Raw genomic sequence first — 14,926 nt, forward strand, 5'->3', positions numbered from 1 at the left:
CAGCGTAGGAGTTAATACAGCGTAACTGGCTTTGTATTGACAGACAATACTTAAAACAGAGTTGAACTTGACCCTCAGGTCTTAAATTTGACCCCCCCCCCCCCAATTTCCCTCCATTTGGCCTTCTACAAGTAGACTATACATTGGGGGAGGGGGGTGGAAACTCTGAACTCAAACAGCAGAGCAATAATGGAAGCAGGCACAGTGCTCATAAATCACGCCCCCCTCCTCTTATGACATGACCTTAACCCACTCAAAAAGGTCCCCACTCTGACCTTGACACATGATGATGACACCCCCCCCCCACCCTCAATTTCACATCGTCCTTTTCTCCCCTTTGTTATTGATTCGACACTGCTGCCTTGCTCATCCTGAGATCGTTTTGCGAGACATTTAACTCGTTCACTGCCAGACGACATCAACATTCAATTCAGCCTAAGAAACCTTAGACTGTCTTCTTTCATCAGAAAAAAAATAGTTAATTCCTAAGTTAGATGGGTCTGGAGTTATCTGAGCTTGAAATGAGGGAGAGATGTACAAGCCGTTATTGATTTTATGACGGAAGCTGCGGGCCGGATGAAAATTGACCATGGGCCGCATTTGGCCCCCGGGCCAGACTTTGGACATGTCTGTACTATAGCTGGGTATCTGTTAGCTATCTGGCTGGCTGGCTGGCTGGCTATCGATTGGCTATCTATCCAACTGGCTGGCTATTGGATGTCTATTGGCTAGCTAGTTGGCTGGCTATCTACTGGCTTTCTATTAGCTGGCTGGCTGGCTATCTCTTAGCTATCTATCCAGCTAGCAAGCTATCTATGAGCTGGCTAGCTGGCTGGCCGTCTCTTGGCTGTCTGATGGCTAGCTAGCTAGTTGGCTGGCTGTCTGTTGGCTATGTGTTAGCTGGCTAGCGGGTTGGCTCTCTATCGGCTATCTAGTAGTTAGCTAGCTAGTTTTTTATCTATTTGAGTTACTTGTGGGTTGAGTGAATGCTGGCGCGTGTGGCTGCCGCTGCTCACCGACAGAGAAACTGATCCAGTGACTGTGAAGTGACCTTGAGAGTATTGAAAGGCGCTTAGAAATCAAATGTATTGTAACAACAATAATAATAATAATAAATCATTTCATTTATATAGCGCTCTCACAACAGCCATTTTGAATGGATTTCAACTTACGACCGTTTGACTTACGACCGTTTTTGTCGGAACGGAACCCGGTCGTAACATCATTTATATTGATTATTGATTCATATAGTGCGCTAACAAAAGGCATTTTGAATGGATTTCAACTTACGACCGTTTGACTTACGACCGTTTTGTCGGAACGGAACCCGGTCGTAACTTGGATGTTACCTCTACTTATTTTTTGTTTTTTTTTGGACACCCCCCAACCTTTTTAATGTTCCTACTGTAGATTGCATATAATTGTACAGCTGAAGGACGCTGACACATTTATATTTCATCCAGCGACTCTCATCCTTAATGCATGAGGAGAATATGGAGACCCCCGCCCCCACACAACCACCTGCCAACTTTCCCCCAAGGGGAGGAGGGGTGTTGGGAAGTGTGCGCGGGTGCGAAATACAGTTGGAACACCCCCCCATGTGCTTCCATTAAAAAAAAAAAAAAACATCCCTAATATAAACCGTGACTGTGCTTCTTATTTTTTTTTGACTTTGCGTACGCTTAATCACCGCATGTGGGGTCAAGGGTTAAAGGGGGCACTGACGGAAGGATGTGTGAGATGGTGGGTGGGGGCGAGGGGGTACGCCAAGTGGTTAATATTTGATGGTGGCACAGTGGTTCGCCCTCCCTGTTAGTTCCATCTGGGCTTGTTGTTGGATATCGTCGGCGTTTGGTTGGTTTGGCGTGTTGATGGAGGACGCTTGGTGCGGGTTGGCGCGGTGTCGCCGCAGGACGGCCTCGTTCACTTTGGCGCTACCGCGCTCCAAATTGGTAAGATGTCACTACATAGACTCTATGTTTGGGTGGTTTTTGTGCGTGGTTGGTCTTGAAAGTGGACGGATGGAGGGGCTCGGTTGTTTGGAGATGAGGGGGGGGGGGGGTGGAAGGTAAATGTCTGATTAATAACAAATAACATAACAATAATAACAGTAATATCAGTCATAGCAGTAGTAGTAGTAATAGTAATAGTAGTGATAATAGTGACAATAAGAGTAATAGTAGTGGTAATAATAGTAATAGTAGTAATAATAATACAGTAAAGTCTCGTTATATCGATATTCAAGGGAGTCCGAAAAAAATATCGATATAACCGGGACTATCGATATATCCGACCCTGTTTGCATGTAATTTTCTCCGTGCGTGCATAGAAATAGTATCGATATAACCGGGACTATCGATATATCCGATATCGATATAACGAGACTTTACTGTAGTAATAGTAGTAGTAATAATAGTAATATTAATAATAATAATAATAATAATAGTAATAATCATAATCATACATTACATTACATTTTAAGCGCCTTTCAAAGCTCTCAAGGACAAATGTCCGATTAATTGGGACAAAATAATCACGCATGCTTGTTGTGGAATTTATTTTGGTCAAATGTGTTCATTGAATTTGTTTATTGAAATTTTGGATATCAATAACAAATTATGCAGGTGGTCTTTTTTACTCAATGGAACGAATGAACGAATTGATTTAAATTGGATTGGATCTACCTTTATTCGTCTCGTAGTGGAGAAATGAAAGCAAAGTGAGGAAAGGAAAGAAAGAAGTAGAAAAATGAAATACAGGAGCTGCTGGAAAGGCAGACATTCTCGCGGCGCCATCTTGAAGTAAAAAAGAAAACACCCACATTTTATGTTTTTTTTTTTAGCTTATCAATTCATTTCTAAAATACTTCAATAAAACAAATTGTCATATTTTCAATTCCCTAATAAATTCGGGAATGGCAGTGAATGAGTTAATAGCCACGAACAAAACAATAACTCGTTTTTATGAACGATAACAGTGGGAAAAAATGATTGAATCATTCGAACGGATGTGAAAAATGTATAAATCCAGTTGAGCTAACCAATCATTGCAAAAAAGAATACATTCTGTTATTGTATCAATGTGGAGGACCAGGAGACCTTTGACCTAATTTCTTCCACCATTTTTAATGTATATTTTATTTTTTATGATGCATTGAAAAAAAAAACAAATCCATCTCACGCCGCCTGCCTACTTTTGTTTCTTTGTCTGCGTAGCTGCCCGCCGACCTCAACAAGATGCACCTGACGGACCACGCCCACCAGCAGGTGATGCACGTTCCCGCCAGCCAATCGGGATGCAGCATCGCCAGCGACTCGGGTAGCAGCAGTTTGTCGGACATCTACCAGGTTGGGGCTTTTCATAGATGGCCGGAAATATAGAATATATTCATTTATATATTCATTCATTCATTGCTCGGGTGCCGATTAATAATAATAATAATAATAATAATAATAATAATAATAATAATAATACATTTTATTTATAAGCGCCTTTCAAAACTCTCAAGGTCACTTTACAGTCACAGGATGATTTTTTTTCTGTGGGTGAGCAGCGGCAGCCACACGCGCCAGCGTTCCCTCATCCCGGAAGTCACTGAAATAGATAGAAAGCTAGCTAGCTAGCCAGCTATTTGATTGTGAATAAATAGCTAATAGATAGCCAGCCAGACTAGCTAGCTTGCTAATGCATAGCAAATAAATCGCGAATATAGATAGCCAGATAGCCAACAGCTAGCCAGCCAGACAGCTTACAGTCAGCTAGACAGCTAATAGCCAGCTAGCTAATGGATAGCAAATAAATAGTGAATAGAGATTGGATTGGATTGGATTGGATGTCCTTTATTAGTCTCGCAGTGGAAAAATTTACATTTCACAGCACCAAAGTGATGAAAGATAGCCAGATAGCCAACAGCTAGCCAGCCAGACGGCTTACAATCAGCTAGACAACTAATAGCTAGCTAATGGATAGCTAATAAATGGCAAATATAGCCAACAGCTAGCCAGCCAGACAGCTTACAATCAGCTGGACAACTAATAGCTAGCTAGCTAGCTAGCTAGCTAAGTCCGAAAACTCAATATTTCGTGGGTCCCGGAATTCAAGTCACAATGACAAAAACCCTGGCACCTTTACACACGGTCTGGCAGTGAATGAGTTAATGTTCAGTTTGTCCTCGCGCCGGCATCTTTCATGATTTGTATCGATCGATCCGTGGGGGGGACTCGCTTAACTCCTCCCATTGCCCGGTTAAATCCTCCCTTCATCAGGCTAATTAGCGGCGTTGCTGCGGCGACGGCGGCTCGTCACTGGCTACTTCCCGCAGCGGCTCAAAGGTCTGACGCAGGAAATAACCTTAACCTTCATTCAATGCTTTCGCGCTTCTCCATCTTGTCCTGAGCGTCGTCATCATCACGGCTAATCCAAAACCCTCCAAAAACGTCTTGAGTCATTCAAATCCCTTTTAGAACATCTTTATTCTCCAAATTTAATCCCCGTAGATATTTTTTTTTAACGCCTCTGGTTTTTGATCTTGCTAATGAGATGCCGCAAATCGATGCGGACGTCCCATCGAGGGACGTGAGCGTTGTTAATGGCCTCCTAATTGTGGTTATTACCTCCACCAGGGAGGTTTTCGTAGCTATTTTGTTTGCCTTTTTGTTTTATTGACAGCGCTTCATTAACGCAGCACAAAACGGACGAGGAGATGCGACAAAGAGTCACTTTTTCTTTGCCCTGATGCAAATTTTAGCTGACGAAAAAAAGGGGGTATGAGTTCTTGTTGCTAGGCAGAATTCAATACATAATAAATAAATGCAAATATAAATAAATGGATAAATAAATGGACAAATCATTAGATAACTTTAAAAAAAATGAATGAATAGACAAATAACCAAATAAATAAACATAAATAAATAAAGAAACACAAAAATAAATACATGTGTTAATAAATTAATAAATACATCATAAATGGATAGATAAATACATGTAACTAAAAATAAATAATGAATAGACAAATAAACAAATGAATAAACAAATAAATAAATAAATAAATGTGAAAGCAAATAAAGAATTTAATGATTTCATAAATATATTATTATATTGACAAATAAATATATTCATAAATTGACAAATGAATAGATAACTAAAACAAAATAATGAATAGACAAATATAAAAATAATGAATAGACAAATAAACAAATAAATAAACATAAATAAATGAATACATGAATAAATGTGAAAATAAATAAAAAAGTTAATAAATTAATAAATACACTAATAAATGGATAAATAAATACATTCATAAATTGACAAATAAATAGATCACTAAAATCCAATAATGAATAAATAAATAAATAAATAAACACGTGAATAAATGAATGAATAGAATAAATGAATGAATAAATAAATAAACACAAACAAATTACAATATACATAAATACAGAGAGGATACATAAATAAAGATAAATACATGGAATTAATAAATAGATAACTAAAACTAAATGAATAGACAAACTAATAAATAAACACATAAATAAATGACTAAACAAATAAATACATTAACATATAAATCAATAAATACATATGTTAATTACTTTATGAGTATGTATACATAAATTAATACATGGATAAATAAATAGATAACTAAATAGATACACTAATAAATAAATGGATAAATAAACAGAAAACTGAAAATAAATAATAAATAAATACATATACAGTAAAGTCTCGTTATATCGATATTCAAGGGAGTCCGAAAAAATATCGATATAACCGGGACTATCGATATATCCGACCCTGTTTGCATGTAATTTTCTCCGTGTGTGCATAGAAATAGTATCGATATAACCGGGACTATCGATATATCCGATATCGATATAACGAGACTTTACTGTATAAATAAAAAAACACAAACAAACAAACAGATAATTGGATCAATAGATAAATAGATAAATAAAACAATACAATAAATAAAATAAAAACAATTTGCAAGCATTTAATCTCGCAAGTCCCCCCCCCCCCCCCCCCCCCCCCCCCCCCCCAAGGCCACTGAGAGCGAACTGGGCGACGTGGACCTGTCCGGCCTTCCCGAAGCTCCAGTGGACAGCGAGGAGGAAGAAGAGGAGGATGAGGACCTGGACAGATCCTCGGATGCCCTCTTGGGCCGGGACCTTGTGCGCGAATGTCTGGAGAAAGACCCGGCCGACCGCAACGACGACGACATCGGTCAGTCAATGCGACAAATACAACGTTATCATCTCAAAAGCATATTTGCCACGTATTTAACGCTTTTTTTATCCATCTATCATGCGTTTAGTTGTTCATACAACTCAAATATATCATATTTACACAACATTCATTCATTCTCCGGTCTATCAAACCCCCAATTTGCCACATTAATGTCAAATTTAACGTTTATACCATAGGTGTGAAAGCTGCGGCTTGGGGGCCGGATGTGGCCCACCACGTCACTTGATTCGGCCCATGTAATCAAATCATTCGTGAACTTCTGTGATCCTTACTTAAATCTGTACCGAAATCTTAAAATGTCTTTTTTAATTAAGAATCGATTTTGTTTTATTTTGTATTATTATTACAGTATTTTCGGGTGTATAAGGCGTACCGGAGTATAAGGCGCGCCCCCAATGAATGGTGTATTTTCAAACCTTTTTCATATATAAGGCGCACCGGACTATAACGTGCACCTTTAATGAATGAAAAGTTTTACAACTATCATATACAGGTAACATCCGACTTACGACCGGTTCGACTTACGACCACCCACACTTACGACCACGCCCTCCAGACCCTATTTTTACAATTTTAACTCTACGCCTGGCACCACAACGCGCTAGCAGTCGGGCAACGCGTACGACAATTTTGGCTAGCCAGCTAGCATCTCACTCTCGCACAGCAATCAACCATGTGATGACACCAGAGGGGGGGGGACGTTTGCCAGTCATTTAGCCTACAAGTCGCTATTCAACATTTTGAATGTATTTCGACTTACAACCATTTTGACTTACGACCGTTTGGTTGGAATGGAAGTCGCTCGTAAGTCGGATGTTACCTGTATACATAAAAGTTTTCCAAATATAAGGCACACCGCATTATAAGGCGCTACAGTCGAGACTGGGGCTACGCACTAGCTTTACAGCGGGAAATTGCTCAGTATTACTTCACATATAAGCCGCACTTGCATATAAAACGCAGGGTCATTTTTTTGAAGAAAATTTTGAGTGTGCGTTCTACGTCGGAAAATACGGTATTTTGTTGATTCCGTCCCCCAGAGCAACTGCTGGAGTTCATGCACCAACTGCCGGCTTTCGCCAACATGACCATGTCGGTGCGCCGAGATCTGTGCAGCGTGATGGTGTTCGAGGTGGTCGAGCAGTCGGGCACCGTCATCCTCCACAACAAGCAGGAGGTCAGAACCGCAAAACCGAAACGCCGTATGTCGGGCGATGATGTCATCTGTTTTTTTTTTCCCCCAAAGCTGGATCTGTGGTACGTCATCCTGAACGGTGCGGTGGAGATCGGTCGCCCTGAGGGCAGGTCGGAGATGCTGTGCATGGGCAACAGTTTCGGTATTTCGGCCTCTTTGGAAAAACAGTACATGTACGGCGAAGTGCGCACCAAAGGGGACGACTGCCAGGTAAGAAGAGGATATGTCATTTTGTATTTACAGTAAAGTCTTGTTATATCGATATCGGATATATCGATAGTCCTGGTTATATCGATATTTTTTCGGACTCCCTTGAATATCGATATAACGAGACTTTACTGTATTATTTTTTTCATCCAAATGTCATTTGACACAGTTGAGTTCGTTCGGATAACCGATAGCGTAGCACTTACGTCAGGGGTAGCAAAGTCATTTTTTTTGCCGCGGGCTACATTGTAGTTACGATTTCCTCTCGATGGACGCCATTCGAATATTTCATCCCCTCCACGTATTACATATAGAGCGCAAAACAAATAACCGTATTTTCCCATGTATAAGACGCACTGGAGTACAGATAACATCCTACTTACGACCGAATTACGTTCCGACCAAACGGTCGTAAGTCAAAATCCATTCAGAATGTTGAATAGAGAGTAAGATGCTGGCTGGTTGGCCAAAATTGTCGAACACGTTGCCGGCCTGCTAGCGCATTGCAGTGCAAGGCGTGGAATTTGAATATTAAAAACGGGGGTCGTGGTCATAAGTACGGGTGGTCGTAAGGTGAGCTAGTTGTAAGTCGGATGTTACCTGTATAAGGCCCCAATGAATGGTGTATTTTCAAAATTTTTCCATATACAGGATTTTTCCATATACAGGAATATACAGTATTCAACATTTTGAATGGATTTCGACTTACGACCATTTCGACTTACGACCGTTTGGTCGGAATGGAACTCGGTCGTAAATCGTATGTTACCTGTATAAGGCGCACCCCCAATGAATGGTGTATTTTCAAACTTTTTCCATATACAGGAATATACAGTATTCAACATTTTGAATGGATTTCGACTTACGACCATTTCGACTTACAACCCTTTGGTCGGAATGGAACTCGGTCGTAAATCGTATGTTATCTGTATAAGGCGCACCCCCAATGAATGGTGTATTTTCAAACTTTTTCCATATACAGGAATATACAGTATTCAACATTTTGAATGGATTTCGACTTACGACCATTTCGACTTATGACCCTTTGGTCGGAACGGAACTTGGTCGTAAGTCGGATGTTACCTGTATATGGAAAACATTTGAAAATACACCATTCATTGAGGGTGCGTCTTATACTCCAGTGTACCTCATATATGGAAAAAGTTTGAAAATACACTATTCATTGGGGGTGCGTCTTATACCCCAGTTACAACCATACTTATACTTACTTTTTGAGGAACAAAGTTTGCTATCTTACTAGCTAGCTAGCTATCTTTTAGTTATCTATTAGCTAGCTAGCTAACTTTCTATCTATTTGAGTTATTCCGGGTTGAGTGAACGCTGGCGCGTGTGGCTGCCGCTGCTCACCCGCAGAAAAAAACTATCCTGGGACTGTATAGTGACCTTGAGAGTTTTGAAAGGCGCTTGGAAAATCAAATGTATTATTATTATTATTATTATTATTATTATTATTATTACTACTTATACCCCGGAAAATACGGTAAGCTAAATGGCTAAAGTCACTCCATGCACTGGACGCCCACTTCCTGTCGTCAGACCTTGAGGAAGTCGGCGAAGTTGCTTTTAGTCAAAAGGGAAGCTTTTTTTTGACATTTTTTTCTCCTCAATGGGGTAAACCAGAACGTCGCGTAGGGTCACCATGCGCGACGCCTTTAGCGCTAAACGTTTCGTACCTGCCGCCCGCAGTTGGTCTGCATCGCACAGGAGGACTACTGGCGCATCCTCAACCACGTGGAAAAAAACACGCACAAGGTGGAAGAGAAGGGTGAGATCGTCATGGTCAAGGAGCACCGAGAACTGGATCGAAGCGGAACCCGTAAGGGACACATCGTCATCAAGGTACGTTAGCTTAGCGACAACCCCAATTTTGAATTGTTGCAAATGTGGTTAAAGTTCACCTTTGCTCACTGATGGACTATGAAGAGTCGCTAGGCTAGGCTCATAGCGCCAAGCGGCTAATTAGCGTCTCTCCAGCCTATCGGCGATCGAACTGTGCCAGCTCAGCGCTCTTTGTTGCTAACTTAGAGGGAAACGTTTAGCACTCCCGTTGTCCGCCAAGGCCCCCTTTTGATCTTTTTTTTTTTTTTATCTCTGACGCTCTCTGGGGTGAGTCTGGTATTGATCGTGTAATGGGTCTTAACGATCCCGAAACGCATCCAGTGTAGAGGAGTCGATTGGGGGGTGTTTTGGACTTTTTTTTATTTATATATTTTTTGCGCTCTTCCCTTTTGTTCTTTTTTTAAAGACAGGATGTGCTTTGCTACTTTCGCTTCCTCGCACAAAAAAAGAATAGTTTCCTTCCAGAACATTTTAGTCGAACAAGAAACTTGTTTTTACCCTTTCGCGGGCTTTTATTATTATTATTATTATTATTATATTAATCAGTATTATTATTATTATTATATTATTATTATTATTATTATTATTATTATTATCGTTATTATTGATATTGTTATTAGGTAGTCGTAGTAGTATCAAAATATCATTATATAACCGTATTATTATCTTTATTATTATTATTGTTATTGTTATTATTGTTATCAGCATTATTGTCATTGTTATCAGTATTATTCTCATTATCATTATTATCATTATTATTATTATTATTATTATTAATGTTGTTATTGTTGTTATTATTGTTATTAGTAGTAGTAGTAGTATTATCAGTATTATTATAATTAATATTAATGTTACTTTAATGTATTATTATTATTATTATTATTATTATTATTATTATTATTATTATTATTATTATTATTATTATTGTTATTATTATTATTGTTGTTATTGTTATTAGTAGTAGTCGTAGTAGTATCAGTATTATTATCATTATTATTATCAGTATTATTATCTTTATTATTATTATTGTTATTGTTATTATTGTTATCAGCATTATTGTCATTGTTATCAGTATTATTCTCATTATCATTATTATCATTATTATTATTAATGTTGTTATTGTTGTTATTATTGTTATTAGTAGTAGTAGTAGTATTATCAGTATTATTATAATTAATATTAATGTTAATATTAATATCATTATTATTATTATTATTATTATTATTATTATTATTATTATTATTATTATTATTGTTGTTATTATTGTTATTATTGTTATTTCAGTATTATTATCTTTATTATTATTATTATTATTATTATTATTATTATTATTATTATTATTATTATTATCAGTATTATTCTCATTGTTATCAGTATTATTCTCATTATCATTATTATCAATGTTATTATTATTATTGTTGTTGTTGTTATTATTGTTATTATTATTATTATTATAGTAGTAGTAGTAGTAGTAGTAAAATTGTTATTATCTTATTATTATTATTATTATTATTATTATTATTATTATTATTACAATTATTATATCAAATAATGTTTACAAATCTGTCATGTATTGAAATCTTAAGCCAAGGCAAGCCGTTAACCCATTCACTGCCAGACGATAATGTAAAAATGTGTCCACTCCAGTGCCAGGGTTTTTGTCATTTTCACTCAAATTGCAGGACACACAGAATATTGAGTTTTAGGACTACATAAATATGCAATTCAATGTAAGAAACCTTTCTTTCATCAGAAAAAAAGAGTGAATTCCTAAGTTATATGGGTCTGGAGTTATCTAAGTTTGAAATGGGGGTCGCGGTACAAAATAAAATACATATTGATTAATATAGCTTTTTAACAACAGCTAAAGCTGGAACAAAGCGCTAACATGGGGAAACAAAGGGAAAAACTTTGTGAAAGGAAAAACATTGCCAGAGGTCTGACCAGCGCTTTGTCGCCACTTCTTGCAAGAAAAAACAAACAAATTCAGGAATGGCAGCGAATGAGTTAAAAAAAAAAACTTTATTGACATATTACCGGGTGTTTTTTCAACATTCCACACTCTGACAATCCCACTTTCAGGGGACCCCCGAACGCCTGATCATGCATCTGGTGGAGGAGCCCTCTGTAGTGGACCCCACCTACATCGAAGACTTCCTGCTTACATACCGCACCTTCGTGTCCAGTCCCCTGGAGGTGGGCAGCAAGCTACTGGACTGGTTCCAGATGGACACCCTCAGAGATACGGTCAGTGTGCGAGTAATATTGAGTCACATTATTTGTTCTTTGAAGAGGAATAAAAATAAAAATAAAGCACTTTTTTCCACCTGCATTGTGTTAAATTCACGTGTTTTCGATTGATAAGTATTGACAAGATTTATAAACGTTAGCCTTGTACGCTAGGTGCTTTGGGGGGAGGATTATAGTCCACATTTCTGTCAATCGTTTAGCCTGCAAGCTAGCACAGCGGAGGTTTCGTAGCAAAGTCATATTAGTAAATATTTCTTCAAAATAAAAGTTGGGTCATCCTGTGTGTTATTTGAATGAAAAAAAATACGTTTAATCAATTTTGGGTGTTAGCTATCAAAAGAAAAAAATATGATAAAAGGAAATGGGTGTTGAGAATTGTGTTGGTGGAGTTTTTTTTAATGATTTAGCAAAAGAGGTGTTTTTGCTTTGTCACTGTGGGACGTTCCGTTGAATTTTAAGAGTGGTGTTAAGTTTTTTTTTCTGAATACTTTCCAACATTTCGTAAAAAAGCCTTACATAGAATATTGATTATGTGTTTTTTTATGTTTTATATATTTTTTAATTGACCTTTGCGGAATCTAAAATGCTTTTTCATTTTTTTCACTGCTGGCCATTTTGTGTAGCAACCCCAGGATGAAAAATACGTTTTATGGCATTTTTGAATTAATGTGGGTACAAATTGAAAACATTAACAGGTGTGAAAGAAATATAATATTGAGGAATTTCCTCAAAAAAATATCTATCTAGCTAGCTATCTAACTAGCTAGCTAGCTAGCTGTTAGTTGTCTAGCTATCTGGATAGCTAGCTATCTGTCTAGATAGCTAACTACCATCTAGCTATCTGTCTAGCTAGCTCTCTAGATAGCTAGCTAGCTGGCTAGCTATCTGTGTAGATAGCTAGCTTTCTGTCTAGATCGCTAGCTATCCGTTTAGCTATCTGTGTAGATAGCTAGCTATCTGTTTAGCTATCTGTGTAGATAGCTAGCTATCTTTCTAGCTATCTGTGTAGATAGCTAGCGATCTGTCTAGCTATCTGTCTTGATAGCTAGCTATCTGTATAGCAATCTGTCTAGATAGCTAGCTATCTGTCTAGCTTGCTCTCTAGTGAGCTAGCTATCTTCCTAGCTAGCTTTCTAGATAGCTCGCTCGCTGTCTAGATAGCTAGCTATCTGTCTAGCTATCATTATTTTTTTATGATTTATAATAAATATATGTACATTTTAAATAAATATTAAAAATTCCTTTTCAGGTGACCCGTATCGTGCTGCTGTGGGTCAACAACCACTTCAACGACTTTGAGGGCGACACATCCATGACACGCTTCCTGGAAGAATTTGAGAAGCTGCTGGAGGCCGCCGTAAGACCCTTCCCGCCTCCTCGCCGTCTATTTATTTTTATTTATTCTTATTTTTTTTCCCTGATAGAAAATGAAAGGCCACCTGCGCCTCCTCAACATCGCCTGCGCCGCCAAAGCAAAATGGCGGCAGATCACGCTTCAAAAAGCCTCGCGCGAATCGCCGCTTTACTTCAGCGTCCAGGGCGGCAGCGAGCGCGGCTTCGGCATCTTCGTCGAGTCGGTGGAGGACGGCAGCAAGGCGGCCGAGGCGGGACTCAAACGCGGAGACCAGGTGAGATGCAAATAAAAAAACAAAATGGCCTCCAAAAAAATTCATGAGTTGCTCACAAAATGGCTGCCTTTTTAGATCATGGAGATCAACGGGCAGAACTTTGAGAACATTTCTTTCTCCAAAGCTGTGGATATTTTGAGGAACAACACACATTTGTCTCTCACGGTCAAGACCAACATATTTGGTGGGTGATATCAATAATAATAATAATAATAATAATAATAATAATAATAATAATACATTACATTTCAAGTGCATACAAAAGCCTTCTTGTAACTAAATTTCAGTCACTCTGTCCGATAAATGTAGCTCTCCTATGAAACATGCAAGGATATTTTTCTTTATTAATTTATTGTGAAATAAAAAATATATATATATATATTTGTGTGAATAATAATAATAATAATACATTTAATTTCTAAGCGCCTTGCAAAACTCTCAAGGACACTTTACAGTCACCGGATTTTTTTTGTGTGTGCTGGTGAGCAGCGGCAGCCATTCGCGCCAGTGTTCACTCTACCTGGAAGTAACACAGCAGCAAAGTTATGACATGAATACATAAATAAATACATAAATAAATACACAAAAAATTACATAAATACATAAATAAAGACAAAAATACATAAATAATTACATAGATAAATACACAAATAAATAAATAAATATAGAAGATAAATAAATGATAAATACATAAATGCATAAGTACAATACAAAAATACATAAATAATTACAAAAATACATAAATAATTACATAAATAATTACATAAAGAATTACATAAATACAAAAATACATAAATAAATACATAGATAAATAAATACATAAATACACATATAAAAATGATAAATACATAAATGCATAAGTACAATACAAAAATACACAAATAATTACATAAATACAAAAATACATAAATAAATACATAAATAAATGCATAAATAAATATAGATGATAAATAAATTATAAATGCATAAATGTACAATACAAAAATACATAAATAATTACATAAATAAATACATAAATACATAGATAAATAATTACATAAATACACATATAAAAATGATAAATACATAAATGCATAAGTACAATACAAAAATACACAAATACATACAGAAATAATTACATAAATACAAAAATACAACAATATATAAATAATTACATCAATAAATACATAGATATAAATAAATAAATGGCTGTGTAGAAATATAAATAACACTGTGCCGTCCATCAATTTGCCGTTACAGTCTTTAAAGAACTTCTGAGCCGGATCGTCCACGAGAAGAAGAACGGTGGTCCTCACCTTCCCAAAATCCAGGAGAAAAAGGGCAATCGCTTTTCAATCCCTGATCTGCCCGGCAACATGGAGTTCACCACCGACCACAAAGCCACGCGCAAAATGAAAGCCAACACGGTATCCGGCGGCCGCAACAAAATCCGCAAGATGCTGGAAAAGACGCGTTTCAGCATCCTACCACCCAAACCCTTCAGGTAAGGTTCGCGCTGAGCTAATCTGGTTGCTAATGAGAAGGGAAAAAAAGGTCCAAA

At 37.3% G+C, this 14,926-nt stretch overlaps 1 protein-coding gene across 1 annotated transcript in view; it reads left to right on the forward strand.

Annotated features, from left to right (window-relative positions):
- LOC148886723 (rap guanine nucleotide exchange factor 6-like) overlaps positions 1 to 14,926 on the forward strand; it is a 67,315-nt gene that overhangs the window by 32,287 nt on the left and 20,102 nt on the right. Inside the window, 10 exon segments of the mRNA XM_089016728.1 lie at positions 3,216 to 3,347; positions 6,042 to 6,222; positions 7,287 to 7,423; positions 7,493 to 7,651; positions 9,356 to 9,508; positions 11,591 to 11,755; positions 13,008 to 13,115; positions 13,183 to 13,386; positions 13,462 to 13,570; positions 14,626 to 14,869. Coding sequence (XP_088872854.1) covers positions 3,216 to 3,347; positions 6,042 to 6,222; positions 7,287 to 7,423; positions 7,493 to 7,651; positions 9,356 to 9,508; positions 11,591 to 11,755; positions 13,008 to 13,115; positions 13,183 to 13,386; positions 13,462 to 13,570; positions 14,626 to 14,869 — 1,592 coding nt within the window.

This window comes from Hippocampus bargibanti, linkage group LG16, assembly GCF_051943395.1.
Source record: "Hippocampus bargibanti isolate YZ-2025 linkage group LG16, ASM5194339v1, whole genome shotgun sequence".
In the NCBI taxonomy this organism is placed as follows: Eukaryota; Metazoa; Chordata; class Actinopteri; order Syngnathiformes; family Syngnathidae; genus Hippocampus; species Hippocampus bargibanti.